This window comes from Euleptes europaea, chromosome 18 (assembly GCF_029931775.1).
Source record: "Euleptes europaea isolate rEulEur1 chromosome 18, rEulEur1.hap1, whole genome shotgun sequence".
NCBI lineage: Eukaryota > Metazoa > Chordata > Lepidosauria > Squamata > Sphaerodactylidae > Euleptes > Euleptes europaea.
Window position 1 is genome coordinate 36043638 of NC_079329.1, and position 20793 is coordinate 36064430.

Consider the following 20793-nt stretch of genomic DNA (forward strand, 5'->3'; position numbering starts at 1 on the left):
CTCTTTGCCACCGGCGGGAGGTTTTTGGGGCGGAGCCTAAGGAGAGTGGGGTTTAGAGAGGGGAGGGACTTCAATACCATAGAGTCCAATTGCCCAAGTGGCCATTTTCTACAGGGGAACTGATCTCTATCGGCTGGAGATCAGTTGTAATAGCAGGAGATCTCCAGCTACTACCTGGAGGTTGGCAACCCTACTCCTAGGCCAGAAGGCAATGTCACAAGCCCCCTTTTTCTTGGGGGTGAACCCAGATCCTTTGCTATGGTGTGACAAATGATATGCCTGTATTATTGTATCAATTCCCAATGACAATAACACAGTAGGAGGTTGATAGTTCAAAGCAGTTTGTTTATTAGGCCCAATATACACACCGGGTGAAAATTGCCCAGATGCGCAGGACAATTCACACAAACATCAAAGGAGTGCAAACACGGATATAATCTTTGGTAATGGGAGGTACAAAAGACGAAATACATGGCGTCAATACATAGAACCAATAATAGATATTTTAAGGATTTGAATACCCTATTAGAGATTTGGAGGCGTTATATAGAAATGGTGATCTCATTCTCACTAATGAGCAGTGAAGACCCATATTCCCAGGTACTTCTCTATTTGATCCTAAATTGCTGCAGTTCTTCTTATCTTGGACCCTGGCAGCTGCCAAGGCTAACTAAGAGGGTTCCTAGCTGGTTCTTATCTCTGGAAAACCAGCTTATGCAAGCATACTAAAGCCATCTATGGATTCTTCAATTAGCTTCTAACTAAGGAGCAACAGTGGGCCTCTTATACTTGAGGCTTGTAACATATGCAAGTGCTTGGTGTAACTATACAAGCCACCTCTAATATGCTGAGTGTGGCATGTTCATGAGTGCAGATATACTTTATTGAGTACAAAGAATATATTTCAAATCAGAGAATACATTTCCAATACATTTCCCATAGCATATAATGATTTCAGGCATTACACTATGGAGGTGGCTAAGGCCACACAGTACAACTGTTGACCTGGCTTCACATTTCTTTTTCAGGTCAAAGCTACGTGAATCTCACAGAGACCGGAAAGTTGATGCTGCTCGATTTTAATGAGCGCATGTCCGGATCTTATACTTGCACGCTTTCTTACAGAGTTGTCCAAGGGGAGATGCAAGTTGAAGAAGAAAAACTCCAGGCATATAAATTTATGGTTTATGGTAAGAGAAACTAATCCTGTCCTTGCCTTGTCCTTTTCCCCTCCCCCCTTGCTCTAGGCCAGTGTGGTGTGGTGGTTAAGAGCGGTGGTTTGGAGCAGTGGATTCTGATCTGGAAAATTGGATTTGATTCCCCCCCCTCCTCCACATGAGCAGAGGAGGCTAATCTGGTGAACTGGATTTCTTTCCCCACTCCTACACACGAAGCCAACTGGGTGACCTTGGGCTAGTCACTCTCTCTCAGCCCCACCTACCTCACAGGGTGTCTGTTGTGGGGAAGGGAAGGTGACTGTAAGCCAGTTTGATTCTCCCTTAAAAGGTAGAGAAAGTCAGCATATAAAAACCAACTCTCCTCCTCCTCCTTCTTCGTCTTCTTCTTCTTCGCCAGTGAGCTCTAACATGGCTTTTGCCGGCCCGTTTCCTGATGCCCATTTCCCTTTTTCCCCAAACCAAAGAGCCAATCCTGGCTTTACTCCACCTCACAGGAGCAGGGGGTGCTCCGCATTGTGTGTGGGTGGATGGGGGTGTCCCTCTGCACTCTGCTTTCCCCCCGACATGCAGCAATGGAAAGGGATAATTTAAAAATAAAACTGTAGCAGTAGGAGTGACAGTTTAGCTCAGGAAACTGCCTGGTGCCACACTGGACCCCCCTCTTCCTGCCTTTCCATCTCTTCCTGTCCCCTTCCAGGTACTTAGAACAGCTCATTACCCCCTTGTTCCCCGGGGAATCTCTAAAGGCAGCATGGGCACCTGGCAAGCCGTGCATGTCCAGTATGGATTCCCAAGCTCACATGCGCTGGGCATCCACAGCTGGCGACTCTTTCTTTAAACATCCTTGGGGAACGAAACGGTAAGGAGTTCAGTTGTTCCTGGATGGTGGACATGAGTAGTGAGGTGGGGCTGCCATCCCCCAACCTTGCCACCTGAGGGCGCCACCTCACCTTGTATCATTGTAGACCACTGGTTCCCAACCAGGGGTCCGTGGACCCCCAGGGGTCCGCGAGAACTAAATTAAGGTCCGAGAAACAAAGTTATAAACCCATAATAAATTAATATTTTCAATTAAAAGTTCTCTATTATAAAATATATATATTCAAATATTATTCTAAGTTTAATGTTTAACTAACAGTTATGATTAAAGTTTATTTTCAAATTCTCAGAATTTTTATTTTGAACCTTGGGGTCCCTGCACCGAACAAAAAAGTCCTAGTGGTCCCTGGTCAAAAAAAGGTTGGGAACCACTGTTGTAGACCCTGAGATAATTGATGTCTGGCCTAAAAACTGAAATTCCCATAGGGTCTGTGTCTTTTATTGTATGTACAAATGTATTGTTATTTACTTCATTTATACCCTGCCTTTCTCCCCAGTGGGGACCCAAAGCAGCTTACATCATTCTTTTCTGCTCTATTTTATCCTCACACCAACCCTGCGAGGTAGGCTAGGCTGAGGGTGTGTGACTGGCCCAAGGTCACCCAGCCAGCCTCCATGGCAGAGTAGGGATTTGAACATGGGTCTCCCAGACCCCTGTCGGACACCACACTGGCAGTACTTTAAAATCCTACTTTAAATCCTGCTTTACTGTAGGAGCTTTACAGATTAATATCATCAACAGAAACAAATTATACGATGTTTCCAGCTACACCTTTGCTTTCTTTTTGTTTGTTTTTTAAAAGCTTACAGGGAACCTGATTACACCTATCAAGTATCTGTTCACTTTGCCGCCAAGGACTGCAGTTTGGTAGCCAACGGAGAGTTCTTCAAAGAGCTGGAGAAAGTCCTAAACCAGTTGATTTCCCACCTGACCTGCCATGTCATAGATTCATCGTACAAATGTCACTCCGTCAAGATACCCAAACATATGCTGATGGATGAGCTGTTTGTTACTTTTCAAGGTAACAGCATGGATTGTGTGTGTGTGTGTGTGTGTGTGTGTGAGTGAGAGATCATCATGAAATAATGCTAGGTGTCTACAGGGAGCTGCAGAGCAGTTGGGGAAATATCACGAGTGATGCCTCTGTGCTTTCAGCAGCTCTGGGTTAGCTACACATGACACTGTTTATGGGTATGCCCCCAGATCAAGCAGACCTCCTCTGGAAGTTCCCTCTTGAAACTTATACACCATTTATGCTTGGTAATTAGCAGCACGTTCCAGGCTGAAGTGCCCAGCATATTTCTTTTTGTTTTTTTCACACTGAACGGTCATTCAGGAAGTGACTGTGGAACAGGCACAGACCTGCTTCACATTTCTTAAGAGATCGTTTAACACGACCTTTTGTGTTTGCTCCGCCCCCGCCTCAAAGAATCCCCTCAAGGAAGCATGCAAAATCACAGCCACGTGTTAGCTATGCAAACGGCAGTTGCTAATGGAAGGAATGAAGGAGCAGGTGAGTGGGGGGGTGGATTTTCTCCTTTTGCTTTGGGACCGTGAATATGCATTTTAAAGGACCCATTTTTAAAAAGAGCTTTGAGCTAGCATCAAAATCGACCCTCCATAAATGGCCTTAGACTCTTAGGCATTTGGGGGCCTGATTCATATCATGACTGTGTTGGGCAGAGACTGGGATTTAAGCTGCCTTCCCCCCACATCATTTCCCCAACTTCTTGTGATCCCCAGAGAGACACTGTTGCCATGTAGGGGAACCTTACACGTAAGCCCATTAGCTCACAGAAGTTTCCCCAACAAGGCAAAAAGTGGCTCCCCAGTCAGAAAACCAGCACCGGGGGAGGCGGGGAGGCTTAAGCCCCCACATGATGTAGACAACATGAATCGACCAACATGAATTGAGGTCTTGTGCTTCCTCCCTGAGGTTTTCCTCCATTCTGGTGTCCAATGTGTTTAATGGGGGGGCATGCACATGATATTGTGTCCTTTCCTTGTCTTCGGGAGGCCAAACCCAAAGCTGCTTTGCCACGATCCTTTTTTGGAAGAGCGCAGTCCGAATGCATTATCATGCTGTCAAGAGGGGAAGGTGTCGTTTTGTTTTTCTTGGATTATCAGGTCACCGGGAAGGTTGACAAAAGGCCTAACAACAAAATGAATACGAATGGGTTACGCAGGATAAATTACCCAAAACTTTAACACATCACAAATAGTAAAAAAATAGTTCATGAAAACCAAACACGTTTTGGCCACAAGGCCTTCCCCAAAGGTAGAAATGGTTATGTCAGGTCCCAGGGCCAGAGGCACAGGAGGGTGGTCAAGAGAAGTCTGAGTTCAAAGCTGAGAGTCAGAAGCACATAAACGCAGCGCAAGATAACAGTCAAAGATACATGGAGGGTTTCCTTTCCTTTTATCCCTTAGAAGCTCCTTGATCAATTGATCTTGAGCAGCATATGTCTAGTGTTGGAGGGATATAAGGACTGAAACAAATCTTGCCACTGACAATGTAGCCTTGGGGTCCCTGTCGCTTAGTAAAAAAGGCATTATGTCAGTCACAGAGGCATTGGATTTGTATATTAAAAGGGGGGAAATCATGGAGGGTTTCAGGTGAGTAACTCACAGGTAGCATGGAGTGAAAACACAAGTTGTTCCCATATCAGTTGGCCTGCTAAGGTTTGTTTAAATAGCCGAAAAGGACCCAGCTGTTGCTGGTTCCTCTGACTCAGCAGTCCTTTCTGGAGGGAGCTCATCCTCCTCATTGCTGTCAGCTGACATGGTTCTCAGCCGAGCTTGCAGTCTCGCACTTCTCCTCCGCTAGAGGAGGAGGGTTCTACCCCTTTGGCATTGCTGCTGTAGTGGTGGTGGGGGGACTGCTGCTGGGTCCAGGTGAGTCCTCTGCCCTGGGTGGTTGTAGGCATGGGGCACAGTCATCTGCCTGCGCCTGCTCTGCCTGCTGTGGTTCCTCCCTGTCACCGGCAGCAGTTTCCAACTCTTCTACTCCTGAGGAAGCCTGAGCAGACGGATCTCTGGCAGAAACTTCAGCAGGCTGACCCATGACAGGTTAATGATCTGTTTTGGATAATTAATCATATGTAACCAATTAGTATTCATTCTGTTATTAGGCCTTTTGTCAACCTTCCTGGTTACCTGGTTCTTCTGGGTCAAGGTTTTTGTTGTTTGTTTTCTTGGAGCACCCACACAAAGTTTTGCTCTAATCTCCTTTCCCCCTGGGTCTTTGGTACCCTTTTTGCTCAAAGCTGCTTTGCTGTGATATTTTTGGAGTTATCTTTCTTCCATCAAACCTTCATGGCCTTTATTTTCCCCATCACGGGCCTTTGGAGGGCTTTAAAAATGGTAATTGCTAGAGTGCTATATCATTATAGCTCCATAAAAGTTACTGTTTTTTTGGGGGGAGCCCTCAAAAAGCTGGGGGGGGGGACATAGGGAAAATTGCAGCTGAGGGAGGAAAATACACTGAAAACTCCTATGTGGAATCTCTGTTGCCGGTGTGCATGCCTCTCCATTCGCAAGTAGTAATGAATGCAAAATGGAGAATCCTCACCACATGGAGGCAGCCTTCACCAAAGCATCTGCTCCAGAATCCTAAACAGTACAGAGGGGTTCCTTTTCAGCACAGGAGGTGTTCTCTCATACCACAGGGCATTGACAAAAAAAATTGCCTTCAGTTCATGCTGTGCAAGTATAGTTAAATAGGAGCCGAACGTTTCTGTATTCCTCACTTGCTTCCCTCCTCCCCATCGAAATTTAGATATTTTTTCTCCTTTTTGGCCCAAAGATGGAGCTACAACACAGCCTATACATCTCTTGGCTCAACAGTCCTTTGCTAGCAATACTCCTGCAGGCCAGAAAGATGGTGTCGCTGGGAGGCTTGTTGCTTTCCTACACAGACTTACCTGGGAGTCCCTTTCCACTCGCCAGGACTTAACTGAAACGAAGTTTAGGACTACAGTTCAAATATAGACCTAACTTCTTCTTTGTGGTTCTTTCATTACTTGGTGTGTAATTCAGAGGGAACTGAATATTCATCTGGAAAAACACTTCCCTTGCCTCTTACAGTCAACCCCTTTGCCCCCGGCTGGGAAGCTGTTTGCCAACAGACCGGCCCTGACTGTGAAGATGTGACGAACAGCCGTGTCCAAAAGGTCAGAGATATTTGTTGGTCAAACTTAGGCATTTGTTACCCTAAGTAGGTAGTCTCCTTGAGAGTTGGGGGAATTAATTTGGAGACTGAGTGAGAGATTGTGTGAGAGGAGGTAACTGAAATCGAAAGACCAACGTTTATGGAGATTGTCTCAGTGTAACTCTCCAAATAAACCAGGCTGGTGTTCAACTGGAAAAAGCTTTGCAGACCCAGGGGTAAATGGGAGGGAAGGCCAACGCGCTAGAGTTATAAGTGAAGACATTAATGAGCAATTTAATGCAACACAACTTTATTAAACAACAACATACATCATACTTTATTATAAAAGGATTGATAGATAGTTTGGAAGGTAATAGGCCACAACTTGGAATTGGCAAAAGCTGCGACCCCTATGTGGCGCAGCAGGAACAATGTGTCAGGTACCAAGGCCGACCCCAATGCAGCCTGGTGTGCCAACCAGCCCACAGCGGTCCCGCTGTGGGCAACCCTTGCGGGGACCAAGAAAACACCAGGACGATTGCCACTGGGTGTTTACCTGTTGCTTGCCTGAGTTAGGAAAGCGACCCCTCCAGTTCGCTTTTCCCCCCAACTGACACATTTCCATGCCTATCCGCCAAAAAGCTGCGCTGGGCCCCCAAACTCACAGGCTGGTGCAGCTTCTGCCACCACTCACAGCTGAAGCCAATTCATCAGCCCCCCCGCCCCGATGTTCTGTAGCCAAAAATCCATGCCCCAGCTGGTGAGGTGCACGCCGTCCCAACGGTACAATGCCGCCAAGCGGAAAGAAATGTCCCATTGTCGGATTACCGTTCTGCCCAATCTGGCCACCGCTCTGCCAATTGCGTTGGTGACCTTTCTCCTTGCCACATCGATACGCTTGACATTGCGGGCACCTCTCCAAGATCTCCTTTCCAGCCAATCCGACCAGAAGATCACCATGCCTGGGCAAGCTCTCGCCAAAGCTCCCAGATCCCTGCTTACTTGCCTTTCCAGGTCTTTACCTCTCGAGCTGCAGAGGTCATTCTCCCCCAATTGGAGAACCACGGCTTGAGGAGCCCCGTACTCCTGTACCCACTGTAGCATCACCAGCAGGAAAGAAAGCCAACACATGCCTCGCTGGCCCAGCCAGAAGATCTGCACATCATGTTCCAGGCCCAAATGTCATCCCCATCCAGCTGCTGTAGCATAATGACCACACCAAAAAACGATACTGTGGCCCACGATCCACACCGTTCGACAGCGTCCTGAAGCTCATAAGCACAATTAAAGGAAAGCCCGGTCAGGCCGGACATAATTCTTGTATGTCGCTGACCGCCAGCGGCCTATGGCCTGTATCCGTTCCGTTGCCATGCCAGCACCGGCTGCTGACGTGGCTGCTCCAATGCGGAATGAATGTCCCCCGTATTCCGATGCAGGGAAACCCAACTTGCTTAACATGGTTCGAAACACTTTAACAAACTGATATCTTGTCAATGGCGTATTGTCAGCATGGATAAACAAGTATCCCTCGCCCCTCGGGCACACAGCTAAAAACTGGCGCAAAGCCCAGTGTGGGCAAGGTCCCACTTTTCCAGTGGCATGTAGTTGAATCGATGCCCCTCTTCCGCCCTGGTCCGTTTTGGACTTCCTTATCACCAAGGTTAATGTCCTAGCTGACATACATGCATCTCCAAACCTTAGTGCCCTCCCAGACCCATCATAGCGGGATTGGGCCACTAGTTCTCCGACCCTGAGCACCCCGAAGAAGGCGATGGTGAATGCTGCCTTGAACAGAACGAACTCGTAAGGTGACCTGCATGTCCTGTGGAGACAAGAGTTAATTCCTGCCAGCAAGGCTATAGTGACAGGTCTTCTGCCATCTCTGACTGCTGGCGTGTTTCGCTGCCAGCCCCTCACGGCTCGCCTCACATGGAAAGACTCACAGGGGTCGATAAACCCGTGGGCTTTAGAAAAGAACGATATGGCTGCTATGTGAACTCCGATGGTCCTGGCAGCGTACCCGGATTCTCTTAGATGCGCTAAATATTGCAGATCCATGGTTTCTGTGATTGACCATGTGTTGATTCCCCCTGAAAACCCTGAAATTGCGCAGCGGCTCTGTCATATGCTCGGACCGTGGCAGGGGCAATTGAGTTTCAAATGCTGCTCATGATAACGTGTCCCCAAGAGCCCACAGCTCATCCGGGCAGGGAAGTGAAAGGCGATCCACCTCTGGTGCCAAACTATGGAATTTGTCGAGCTGAAAACGAGACAACGCATCGGCTAAGCAGTTGTCCAAGCCAGGTACATGCTGTGCTACAAAGGTGCTATTATGTGACAAACATGTTAATACCAGGTGCCGGACTAATTGCATTACTCTTTCAGACCTTGATGTTTGCCTGTTAACGACTCTCACCACTGCTTGATTGTCGCACCAGAAACGGACCCTCTTATCCGAGAAAGCCCTAGCCCAAATAGAGACGGCTACAACCAATGGGAATAGCTCCAGGAAGGTCAAGTCTCGACAAATGTCGGACCCCCACCACCCGTCAGGCCACCGCTGGGTGCACCACTGCCCGTTGAAGTATACCCCGAAGCCGATGCTGCCGGCTGCATCGAAATGGACTTGCAAGTCACAGCCTGTTTCTAAGAAACCCTGCCAGAGGGAGGTACCGTTGTATTTTTTCAGGAACTGTAACCAAATTTTAATGTCCTCCTTTATGCCTCTGGACACTGTAATGCGATGGTGTGGAAAGGTGACCCCCCCCCCCCCGAGTGGCACCGTTTAGACGGGCACAAAAGGCTCTGCCCGGGGCTACCACCCTACAGGCGAAGTTAAGGTGGCCAATCACGGATTGCATCTCCCTTAATGTGCATTTTGCCCTGTTGCCTACCAAAGCAAGCAGGGCCCGAAGAGCCAAAAGCTTTTCTTCAGGCAACCTGGACGTGCCTGCTAGTGTGTCCAGCTCGATGCCCAGAAATGTTAAAATCGGGGTGGGTCCCTCGGTCTTCTCAGAGGCCAATGGCACTCCCAGCTCCTCTGCCAACTCCTTGAAGGAGGTTAATAAGTTGGCGCATAATGGGCTGTTCTGTGGCCCCGCAAACAGAAAGTCATCCAGGTAATGGGTGACTGTGGAAACCCCCGTTCGGTGTTGAATTGCCCACTCCAGAAAAGTGCTAAACACCTCAAACACAGAGCACCCCATTGGCATCACTTTGTCGAAGTATGAGGACCCTTGAAACTGAAAACCCAATAAACAAAAATCATCCGGGTGTACCAGGAGTAATCTGAAGGCTGACTGTATATCGCATTTTGCCAGCCGGGCGCCATGGCTGCAGGTGCGAACTAAACTTAAGGCGTGGTCGAAAGAAGCATATCTCACAGAAGTGAGTTCAGCTGGAATCCCATCATTGACAGAAGCCCCTTTTGGATAAGGCAGGTGGTGTATCAATCTGTATTCACCTGGCGTCTTTTTTGGCACTACCCCCAGCGGGGAAATCCTTAAATTGGGGATAGGTGGTGAGAAGAGTCTGCTATTCTGCCTAACTCCAGCTCCTTCATGATTTTCTTGGCCACAACCTCTGGCATATCTTTGGCAGATTTCAAGTTACCCACCTCCGTGGGAACTCGAGCATTAAAAAAGGGGATTCGAAAACCGGCCATGAAGCCATTCTGTCATGAGTCAGCCTGCAGAGAGTCAGCCTGCAGAGACCTCCTCTGATGAAGAGGAAGTAGAGGCCAGAATAGAGGATCAGCCAAAATCAGGAGATGACTCACCATGCCTGCAGCCTGCCAGCTCAAGGACTCCAGTTGGGCCTGACACCTTGCAACATGCAGTGTCTCCAGAGGCCTCGCCAAGGTCACTGGAGCAGTGAAGAAAACAGGTTCGTCTGGCAATGCAGCCGAGACGGCAGAGTGCTAGACTGAAGGCTTTACACAGGAACCTCCCCAGTAGCAGTGATGAGGAAGAGCAGGGCTGAAGCTCCACCTGGGAACTCAGCCTCATCAGCATCAGCTGGCTGCTACAGCAGCAGGGGAAGGGATTTAAGCCATCAATTAGGCTTGGCTGTTGGGCAAGCAACTTGTCACCAACCTCCTTGTGTACCGGCCTTGTTTCCCTGCTATCCTTTGGATTCCTGGTATCCTGACTTCTTGGACTGGCTCTGACTAACGCCTTGGGCTTCCCTTGCCTGTATTGATATCTCGGACTCTGCCTTCACTGTGAATGACCTTGGACTGTTCCCCAGACTACGCTTACAGCTCTCGCTCCTCACCTGCACCACGACACATTCATCAAATATTGTGCTGCAGCTTTATTAGGATAGCTGATCAGTAATGATCGTAAGGCGTCATTTTTTATTGGAGTGCCAGGTCCCTTAACGCTTCCCATTCACTTGTTGGATGTGGAAGAGTTGGTGGAAGGACCGCCATCTTTTTTGTTATTGCCGGGGCCTGACCTGCCTCCTCGAAAGGGAGGCTGACTGGAATTGCCACGAGTGTATGACGAGCGAGGGTGGGGGCCGGAGCAGGTCTCGCAGCAGTGCTCGAACCTGCATGCCTTACGTTGGCACTTTCCTAGACCATAGTCCCAACATATACGGCGATTGGTGTCACGCCATGGTCTGTTTGCCCAGGTGGTCCTATAGCTCTTGGTCCTCCCCTTAATGTGAGGCCCCACCTTAACAAGCCAGAGCTTGTCGTTGATGAGGTCCCAGCGGGTTCTCTCATTCTGAAAGGCCCGCTTTCTGAATGACTCAACGTAATCGATGGCGGCTGAATCGCCTGCCAAGGCTCTGGCTCTCAAAACATTACCCAGATGGTTAAGAAGATGCCACCCCCGCTCAGGGTAGACGGAGGCCACCACTCCTGCGAATATGTTATAGCCGGCCAACCACCTGTCGAACGACCTGTCTATCGCTCCCTGCATCTCTTTTTTCTTATCCTTCGATGAAGGCCTGGATCTGCGCCCTTCCTCTACCTCCAGCTTACTGAGACGCAGTACATCTACGTAGTACCAGTTGAGAATGTCTTCCCTTAACCTCCTGGGAAGGTGGATCCCTGGGGGGTCTTCCTCATCCTGAAACGTGGGAGGGAGGAAGAAACCCTTGTCTAGCTGTGCTGGCTCCCACACGTCTCTAGCCTCCATGGCCCCACGCCTTTTTGCATGACGGCGCCTGCGCCTAAGGGACCAAGCTGGTAAGCCTGGCACAGCCGCCGCTAGCCAATAATCCTCCCCATTGCCCTGAGAGGAATCACTGGAGGAAGATGTCTCACCATCGGATGTGGAGGAATCAGAATCGGAATCAGCTACCCTCGCCTTTTTTGTAACCTTGCTCCTGCCTTTCTTGTTATCGGGTTGACCTTTGCGCTTGGCACGCCGAGGTTCCCAGTCAGTTTCTGATGAGCTGGAGGAAGAGGGTCCCCCCTTCCTCCCCCTGGGGGCTGTTGTTAAGCCAGGCACACCTTCTAGACTAAGGGGCGGACAGTCAGCTGCCGACCCCTTCCTGCCCAGGCTTGAAATAAAACAGTTCCCAAACTCTGCGGGTAATCCATTTTGGGCAAGCAGTGCCCTGCTCTGATGCCGGCTTAGAGACTGCCTTGCCAGCAAGAAGCCCTTAACAGGGCAGAGGGGTCCAACTACACACTCCAAAATGCTACCTAGATGGAAAAGGGGGAGATACATTTTCACATGCTTGCAAAATACACAGTATTTCCCCTCCTGCCTCCTAGCATGAACTCTTCTGTACACATGAAATAGTCATAATCTTGTCTTGCTGTGTTGGTATTTTGGGTGGGCAACCCTCACCCCCTAGCATGCCACCCTATGACCATCACCTCTTCCGTGCCTCTTTAGCCATATTTCTGTACAATATTCTGTACAATATTTCTGTACAATATTTCTGTACAATATTCTGTACAATATTTCTGTACAATATTCTGTACAATGTTCACCTGTGGAATGTTAGAAGGGAGGATGGGAGTTGGGAGGGGAGCTCAGGCAGCTGAAGAAAATCTGCCCAACAGGGAGGGCAGTTGTGCAAACCGGAAAAGGAAGGGGGAGGTGGGCCAGGGAGACTCAGCAGGGCTGCCAACCTCCAAGTGTGGCCTGGACTTCTCCTGGTATTACAATGGATTTCCAGACTCTGGTCCCCCTGGAAGAAATGGCAGCTTGGGACAGGGAACTTGATGGCATCACATTGCACAGGGCCTGTAAAACTGAACTGTTCCACCAGGCATATGGTGGAGCACAGTGACGGTTTCCAGCCTGCCTACCTCCCTTCCCTTTCCCTTCTTGCTGGTGATTATTTTGTGTTGTTATGTGGTTCCTGTCATAGTTTTATGCTGCTTATAGTCGAGGGTGCCCATTTTTTTAAATTTATGTATCTCGTTTTCATTGTAAATTATGGTTATTTGTAATTGTATTGTAATGGCTGTGAGCCGTCCAGACCATGTCTTGGTCAGGAATGGTAGGCATAGAAATCCAACAAACAAACCAATACTGAGCGCCCCCCCCCCCTCAAATCCTGCCCTCATCCGGCACTACCTACAAACCTCCAGGGATTTCCAAGCTGGAGTTGGCAATCCTAGCAGAAAGCCAGTGGTCGCCCTGAAAGGGACTGAACGCAACTGAGGAGGCTGAAGTTGGTTCCTTATTCCCAGTTCGTTCCCTATTCCCAGTTCCTTATTCACATTTCCTAGTTCCTGAATGATTTTGAGGACATTTCAAAAGCTCTGCACCCCAAGATATGGATTGGGCCCCCACATATCATGCACACCCACATTCAGGGGACTTTGGACCAGGACCCAGCTTGCGCCTTCTCGAAGGGCACAGTCCCCTGAATGTGGGTGTGTATGCTATGTGGTGGTCCAATCCATATCTTGGGGTGCAGAGCTTTTGAAATGTCCTCAAAATCATTCAGGAACTAGGCAATGTGAATAAGGAACTGGGAATAGGGAACGAACTGGGAATAAGGAACCAACTTCAGCCTCCTGAATAAGGAACCAACTTCAGCCTCCTACGCGACTGGGATATTCCACCTTTTTTGAGGGGGGAGGGAATTTACATTCCATATCGCAGCTACCAACAGTCCCTATTTCCAGGGATAGCCTTATTTTTTTGGTCCCTGTCCCTGGTAAATCACTGTCCCTATTTTTGCTGTTTGAAGATGATTTGAAGGGAGGGGGAAAACTTGTCAGAGTGAGTGGCTAGCATCACCATTCTTCAGGGTTCGGCTCCATCCCAAGGGTCTGCAAAAGTTAAAACTCTGTGCAGCCAATTTCAGGGGGGAGGGGGGGTTTCAGTCCTTGGCATCTCTATTTAGAAGAGGAAGAGGAAGAAGAAGAGTTGGTTTTTATATGCCGTCTTTCTCTGCCACTGAAGGGAGAATCAAACCAGCTTGCAACCACCTTCCCTTCTCCTTCCACAACAAACACCCTGTGAGGTAAGTGGGGCTGAGAATGTGACTAGCCCAAGGTCACCCAGCTGTGTAGGAGTGGGGAAACAAATCCAGTTCACCAGATTAGCCTCCGCTGCTCATGTTGAGGAGTGGTGAATCAAACCCGGTTCTCCAGATCAGACTCCACTGCTCCAAACCACCGCTCTTATCCACTATACCACGCTGGCTCTCATGTAGAAGGTTCTCACGTAGATGGTTTGGGAAGGACCCCTGAGGCTCTGCAGAGCAGCAGCCAGTCAGAATAGACAATACTAAGCTATCGGGAGCAGTGGCCTGACTCCGTATAAGGAATCGTGATATCTTTGTGTGTTTTAGGCCCGATGGCTCATTGAAGAGTTTTTCCGCAAGCAGTCGTACGTCATGAAACTTGAGTTTCAGAACACCCCTGCCATTCATTACATAGACCACAGTTTCCAAGTCACTCGCCTCGACAGCTGTCACCCAGGATTTGGGAAAAACGACGTCACCCACAGCGACTGCACGAATTGCTGTGGTATTTGTTCCATTTTTATCCTGTCCCTTCTCCTCAGGGCAGGGTGCATGGTTTCTCCCCTCCCCCTTTCCTCACCACAACCCTGTGAGGTAGGTTAGGTTGAGACAGCACAACTGGGCAGGGGCCGTGGCTCAGTGGTAGAGCCTCTGCTTGGCATGCAGAAGGTCCCAGGTTCAATCCCCGGCATCTCCAGTTAAAGGGACTAGACAGGTAGGGGATGTGAAAGACCTCTGCCTGAGACCCTGGAGAGCCACTGCTGGTCTGAGTAGACAATACTGACTTTGATGGACCCAGGGTCTGATTCAGTATAAGGCAGCTTCATGTGGTTCATGAGTTCAACTTGTCCAAAGTCACCCAGTGGTCAGAACTTCCTTAAGTCTCCACTTGGGTTGCCCGTTAAAGCCACCAGAAGAGCTTGCCGCTTTCTGCCACCTCCTAAGCTATCCCGAGGAGAGTTAACACCCTTCTGTTGAAGTCAGTGGGCTGAGAAGGGCCGGACTCTGCTTAGGACGGCACTGAACATTTTGTGCCTGCTAGATAAGACAGGAGAATTTCACAAAGGACTATCGTAGCCAGATTTGTGATTAAATGTTACCTCCAATATTTTCTAGAATTTATCTCCAGCATCTTCAGTTGCTGAAATATCCGTAGCTGCACTACAGATATGCACTGGGTATAGTAAACTGGTATCGGATAGTAATTTTCATAGCTGTACAGGGAACTCTGAGGTTTATTGGAAGTATATCAGTTAATGCCAGATGTGCTCCCCTAAAAACCAGCCTTACCCTCCATTACCAGTCTCTTCTGCAGTGGGGCGCTGTAGGAGACTGTTGGGGGTGTCTCTTCTAGATGCAAACTCTCAGTTTGCTCTGGGTGGCTGTGAGGTTCCATAGGCTTGGTCCGGTGAGCCACACAGGGAAAGGGTGTCCCAGAATCCTCTGTACTGTGCCAGGACTCCAAGAAACTTCATTGTGGAAAAGACCTCAAGGTAAAATATATATAGGATGTAGGGTTATCAGCCAAGGATGTAGGTGAGTTACTGGAGATTTCTCGGAATTCCAGTTGAAGTCCAGACTACAGAGACCTGTTCCTCTGGAGAAAATGGCTGCTTTGGAGGGTGGGCTCTATGGCATTATAACCTGCCCACCCAAACCTCGCCCTCCCCAGGCTCCACCCACCCCAAATCTCCAATTTCCCAACATGGCAACTCTTAAAAAAACACTTAGGCCATTTATTAGGGAGATCGGGGCCCCAGTTCCTGTAAAGGGAACCCCGATGCTTAATTTTCTGCTACCAATTCAGAGGGATTGGATCGTTCCTCTTGAACTATAGAGAATTGAGATCACACACATGCACAAAAGACACAAAGCATTTGTCTTTGTGTTAAACAATCTTTACTCTAACTCAGGGTAGGGAAAAATATCACTGGGATACAAAATAATTAATCCTGTCTACATTCTATGTTTCCTATACTTGCCAAAAGCCTTTGGCAAGGCACTAAGCTTACTTATGAGTAGGCATCCTTAGCGAAAGGAGAGCCTCCCATCCTGCCTGCTTAGCAGTCGAAGCAAAAGTGTGCAACTACTTTCTCTTCTAACAAAGAAATCAAAAGCAGTTAAACATGCAAAATAGTTGTATACGTGACCCTCGGGCACGGCCGCGATGGCCACCAAAACTGACCACTTGGTTAGTTACAATATTAACCCCTTAACTGTCTGACATGTAACAAAGCTCGCTCTCTAATACCCAACACCATTTATGCAGGGGAAATTTGTGCTGGGTTTGCCGCACAGCTTTCTGATCCGAATTCTAAAAACTGTTATTCATGGGGTCTTTTTGCCCCAAAGATCTTCCTGGAGTATCTTGCTCTCAATGATTCATCCCCAGTGAAATACAGAGCTTCTGAGTCCCTCCACCCTGACAATGCTGCTTTGGAATTGGCTGTAGTGTGTTCTTTGAAATATGTTACCAGCCCCGGCAGCCCTGCAGAGGGATTCTTGCATTTGTAATTGTGTGGTCATTTTACAGCCAAAGTAGAGTTGGGTCTGGAAAAACACCCCCCCACACACACACACCACCAACTAATTTGTTTCAGGCTAGCTCAATGAATCAGCAAGCACTCACAAACAGGGAGAAAAAGGGTTTTATATCTTTAAGAGGACGTGTGTGTGTGTGTGTGTGTGTGGGGGGGGGGGGATCTGCCCAGCTGTGTTCTCTCCCAATCTCAGGGGTTCATTTTTAACTGAGCAATTGCAGCATTTTAAAAGTAGAGAATCACACCCAGGACACAAGCCTGTTAATTTTTTTTTTGTCTAGCATATTCGTTTTACCGATAAAATGATAGATATATAAATAGAAATATACCCCCCAATCAGGCCATTAAGCACCAAGATACCTGAATGGGGGGGGAGTGCTGTGTATGCCCCATAAAGTCCCTTCCCTTCCCCAAACCCTCCCCTCTTCAGGCTATCCCCCCAAATCTCCAGGTATTTCCCAACCTGGAGCTGGCAGCCCAAGACAAAGGCCTTGTCCTGCCTTGGTATGCCTTCCTATTAATACATGTCTGTCCTTCTTTCCTTCTGCCTCTCAGCTCTTACAGCCTCAGTGAAGCTTAACCATTTTTCTTCCTGACCGGGTGTCTGTTTGCCCTTTCGCTTTGCAGTGGCCTGTGACCCAGGGACCTACAGCCCCAACAACCACGTGGTTTGCCTGAAATGTACAAACGTCCGGATTAAATTCTACGGAGCAAAATCTTGCTAAATAAAGTTGAAAGGGAAAAGGGGAGAGTTGTCAGCAGAAAGTGTTGTTATTCCCCCCCCCCAAAAAAAATCCACATCTTCCTTTGCCAATGCAGTGTGTCTGTGTAGCAAGAATGTTAGGACGTTAAATCATGTTGTGACTTGTGATACCAAATCATCTGTTACTGTCATAACCTTATTGTCCAAACATGACCAGTGAGATTTTTGAGCGACTAAATGCTGGCCCCAGGCCGGTGAGCTAGGAATTGTCTGGTTGAAATCTCACTCGGCCTGAATTCCTGCGGAGGACCTGGGGCAGGAGAGCTGCTGTTTTCTGAGCCGCACCCCACCCCACCCCACCCCGCAATAGGGGTTAATACCGGCTTACCGTATAGGATTCTTGGAAGGATTGTTCTGGTTATATGCATGAAGTGTGCTTCGAACGCTCAAAAGGCATGAAACAAGAGCGTATTTTAATGTCTTCCAAAAATAAAATATTCCAGGCTCTTCCCTGATCTGGCTTGACATCACGGCGGGGTTGGGGAAAAACACCTCCTTGGCTGGGTATATGAAATTAAACCTCTGGTAGGAAAACCTCTGCTGCTCCCGCTGGCAGAGGGAGGCAGCAGCTCGGGAGACACCCGATACTCCACCGCCGCCACCACTGCTGCCGCCAAACATATTGTCGGAGATTGAAGATGGGAGAGGTCTGAGAGGACCACTTGGCAGCAATGCCTCCTTCGGCCAATTGGTCAGAAATTCTCCTTGAGAGGATTTTTGATTACAACAGCCTTGTCTGCGGCAGATTTCAGGACAGATTTGCAATTGCAATTGCAATTCTCGCCTCTTTCACCAGCACTTTCTATGAAGGAAATATCGGGGAATTCTGGCAGGCCCCTTTCAGTGCTAAGTTAGGATTAATGACCTCTCTTCCCGGCTCAGAGGTGTGTCCACTGCATACACCGGAGAACCAATCTGGAAATAGAAATCCAACGCAGGCTGAAGGCAAAGCTCAGATAATTGTGCAAAAAGGGAAGCTGGAACAAGGATGCGGACAGGTGGGCAGGCAGAAAGACGCCTTGGGGCAAGGCGGAGGAGGAGCCGCAAAGCAGGACTGGAGTCAGGCCATTGCCCAGACAAACAGCTGATCTGCACACTATGGAGAACACAGGTTGGGTTAGGGCTGCCGGCTCCGGGTTGGGAAATATCTGTAGATTTTAGTGTGGAGTCTGGAGAGGGACTGCGATGCCATAGAGTCCAATTGCCAAAGTGGCCATGTTCTCTAGGGGAACTGATCTCTGTCACCTGGAGATCAGTTGTAATAGCAGGAGATCTCCAGCCACCACCTAGAGGTTGGCAACCCTAGGTTGGGTCCAGGGTCTTAAGGTGCATATCCCACTGCGGTTGCCCATCGTTGCTCAGATGGACGGCAGGAGGAAATTCCCAGGTAAATTGGGGACAATCAGCATCCCCAGCATGATGAAGTCATTTTCTGGTGTGACCCATAAGTGACATCATCATGACAGGTGATGCTCTCGCATTCAGGCTAGAGCATTATCCCCGGCGCAATGACCTGACTTCTGGGTCCTGCCAGAAGTGATGTCATTGTGGCAGGGACACCGATCGCCTCCCTCCAACCATAAGTCCCTGCCTCCCTCATCTCCTGCCAGATGCTAGGCCGTGCTTGGCAACCCTGGCTCAAGCAGAATATGGGAACAAGACAGAGATAAAAATGATAGCGTGACACATGTGACTTGGTTTCCAATTTTATTTGGGAAATCCGCCCATCTCCTTCTAATCTGCCCACTGAGAGGGGCTGACAAAGATGCGCGTGGTTCCTGATTTTGAGTCGGCACCTCTCTGTTTATGGTCATACCATATTGAATACATACGTGGACATGAGTCAGGATACAAGTACCTGACCTGCCTAGCTTCCAAACGTATGACTTGAGGAGCTTACCTCAGAGGTAGAAGTAGTAGAAGAAGAAGAGTTGGTTTTTATATGCCCACTTTCTCTACCACTTAAGGGAGACTCAAACCGGCTTACAATCTCCTTCCCCTCCCCAAAGGAGACACCCTGTGAGGTGGGTGGGGCAAGAGCTGTGACTTGCCCAAGGTCACCCAGCTGTCTTCATGTGGAGGAGTGGGGAAACAAATCCAGTTCACCAGATTAGCCTCCGCAATTCATGTGGAGGAGCTGGGAATCAAACCCGGTTCTCCATATCAGAGTCCACTGCTCCAAGCCACTACACCACGCTGGCTCCTTTGCTGCGTTCATTTCTAGAGCTCTGTGAAGGGAGGAGCTTCTGGCTTTCACCAGAGAAAATGGATATAAGGGGACCCTGTTGGCACCTTTCTCTGGCTCCACATATTCTTTGGAAGGTAAGCAGGACTGGGCTTGGTCACCACTGGGCGGAGTGACAAGACCATGGCTTTCCAGCATACCAGGCAGAGAGGTTTCTTTCTGTGCCCAGGGATCTTTTAACCAGGGGGCGGGGGGGTTAAACCTGTTACTTTCTAGGTCAGGAATAAGCAACCTTTTTTGGTTTGAAAAACCCTGTCATTCCCCAGCTTGACTAAACCTCTGGTTTTATGATGGGAAAAGGGAGCATCCCTGGCAGGCACAATGGTCTGTTGGGCTGCTGCTCAACACGTGCACCGTGGATTATTCACCCTTGCTTTCAGTACAAACCAGAGCTCTGCTACTCGGATGTAGTACCTACATATTGCCCTACTTAGAGGTAATCAACATTCGAGATTTGTCACAGTTCCAGAAGAAGAAGGGCTTGTCTTTATTTATGAGAATTTCCCCTGCCTCCCCTTAGCACTGCTCAACCTCTAGGCCTATGTGGCTGGCATTCGGATGCAGGACATGCAGCCGCGCTGGGATTTCTCTATTATTCTTCATGGAGATTTTCTGCTGTTTCGATGCTGATTTGCGTCGGAGGCAAATTTTGGTTATTCACTGCAGATCCGTTTTTCCCCCCACTGAGCAAAATAAGCCGGGTTAAAAGAGAGGCAATTTAAACCACTTCTGAGCCATACTTTCCAGTAGAAGAACGTTTTGTTGCTCGGATGCCCATGAAAAAATGTTTGCTTCGCTCCCCGGGACGTCTCCTTTCTCCTCCCCCAAGAACGGTGATTGGCTGGGGGAGTTGCCACTCTAACTGCATCGCATTGGCAGGAGGGAGACCCAAAGCAGACTGGCTGCCCCTCTTCAGAAGGGTGATGGGGGTTTTGGCTTGGATTTGCCGCTCTCAGGATACCCCCCCCCCCAACACACAGGGGTATTTTTCACGGTGGATTTTGCTTCGGTTTTGAATAAGAGCAAACAATAAACCGATTTAAATAGCTTTTTCATGGCAGAGCAGATTCCCCCCCATCCAGAGGCATTTTCAATTTTTCATGGGAGAAACAGCGCACTTCTCTGCTGCCGCTCATGACTCACCGCTCCAAATCCACCTAATCCCGCCCACTCTTCCCATGATCCTGTGTGTGTGTTGGGGGGGGGGGGTATCCTGAGAGCGGCAAATCCAAGCCAAAACCCCCATCACCCTTTTGAAGAGGGGCAGCCAGTCTGCTTTGGGTCTCCCTCCTGCCGGTGCGATGCAACTCCCCCAGCCAATCAACGTTCTTGGGGGAGGAGAAAGGAGACGTCCCGGGGAGCAAAGCAAACATTTTTTCATGGGCATCCGAGCAACAAAACGTCTTCTACTGGAAAGTACGGCTCAGAAGTGGTTTGGATTGCCTCTCTTTTAACCCAGCTTATTTTGCTCAGTGGGGGAAAACACGGATCTGCAGTGAATAAACAAAATTTGCATCCGATGCAAATCAGCATCGAAACAGCAGCAAATCTCCGTGAAGAATACCCCTGTGAGTCTTCCAAGTTTGGACAG

The 20793-nt window shown here is 48.8% G+C and overlaps 1 protein-coding gene across 1 annotated transcript in view; it reads left to right on the forward strand.

The window, feature by feature from the left end:
- ZPBP2 (zona pellucida binding protein 2) overlaps positions 1-16919 on the forward strand; it is a 28327-nt gene extending 11408 nt beyond the window's left edge. The window contains exons 4-8 of the mRNA XM_056863917.1: positions 1029-1190; positions 2861-3079; positions 6145-6230; positions 13982-14159; positions 16822-16919. Of these exons, the coding sequence (XP_056719895.1) occupies positions 1029-1190; positions 2861-3079; positions 6145-6230; positions 13982-14159; positions 16822-16919 (743 nt within the window). The remainder of the gene's footprint in view (positions 1-1028; positions 1191-2860; positions 3080-6144; positions 6231-13981; positions 14160-16821) is intronic.
- Positions 16920-20793: the final 3874 nt, after the last annotated feature.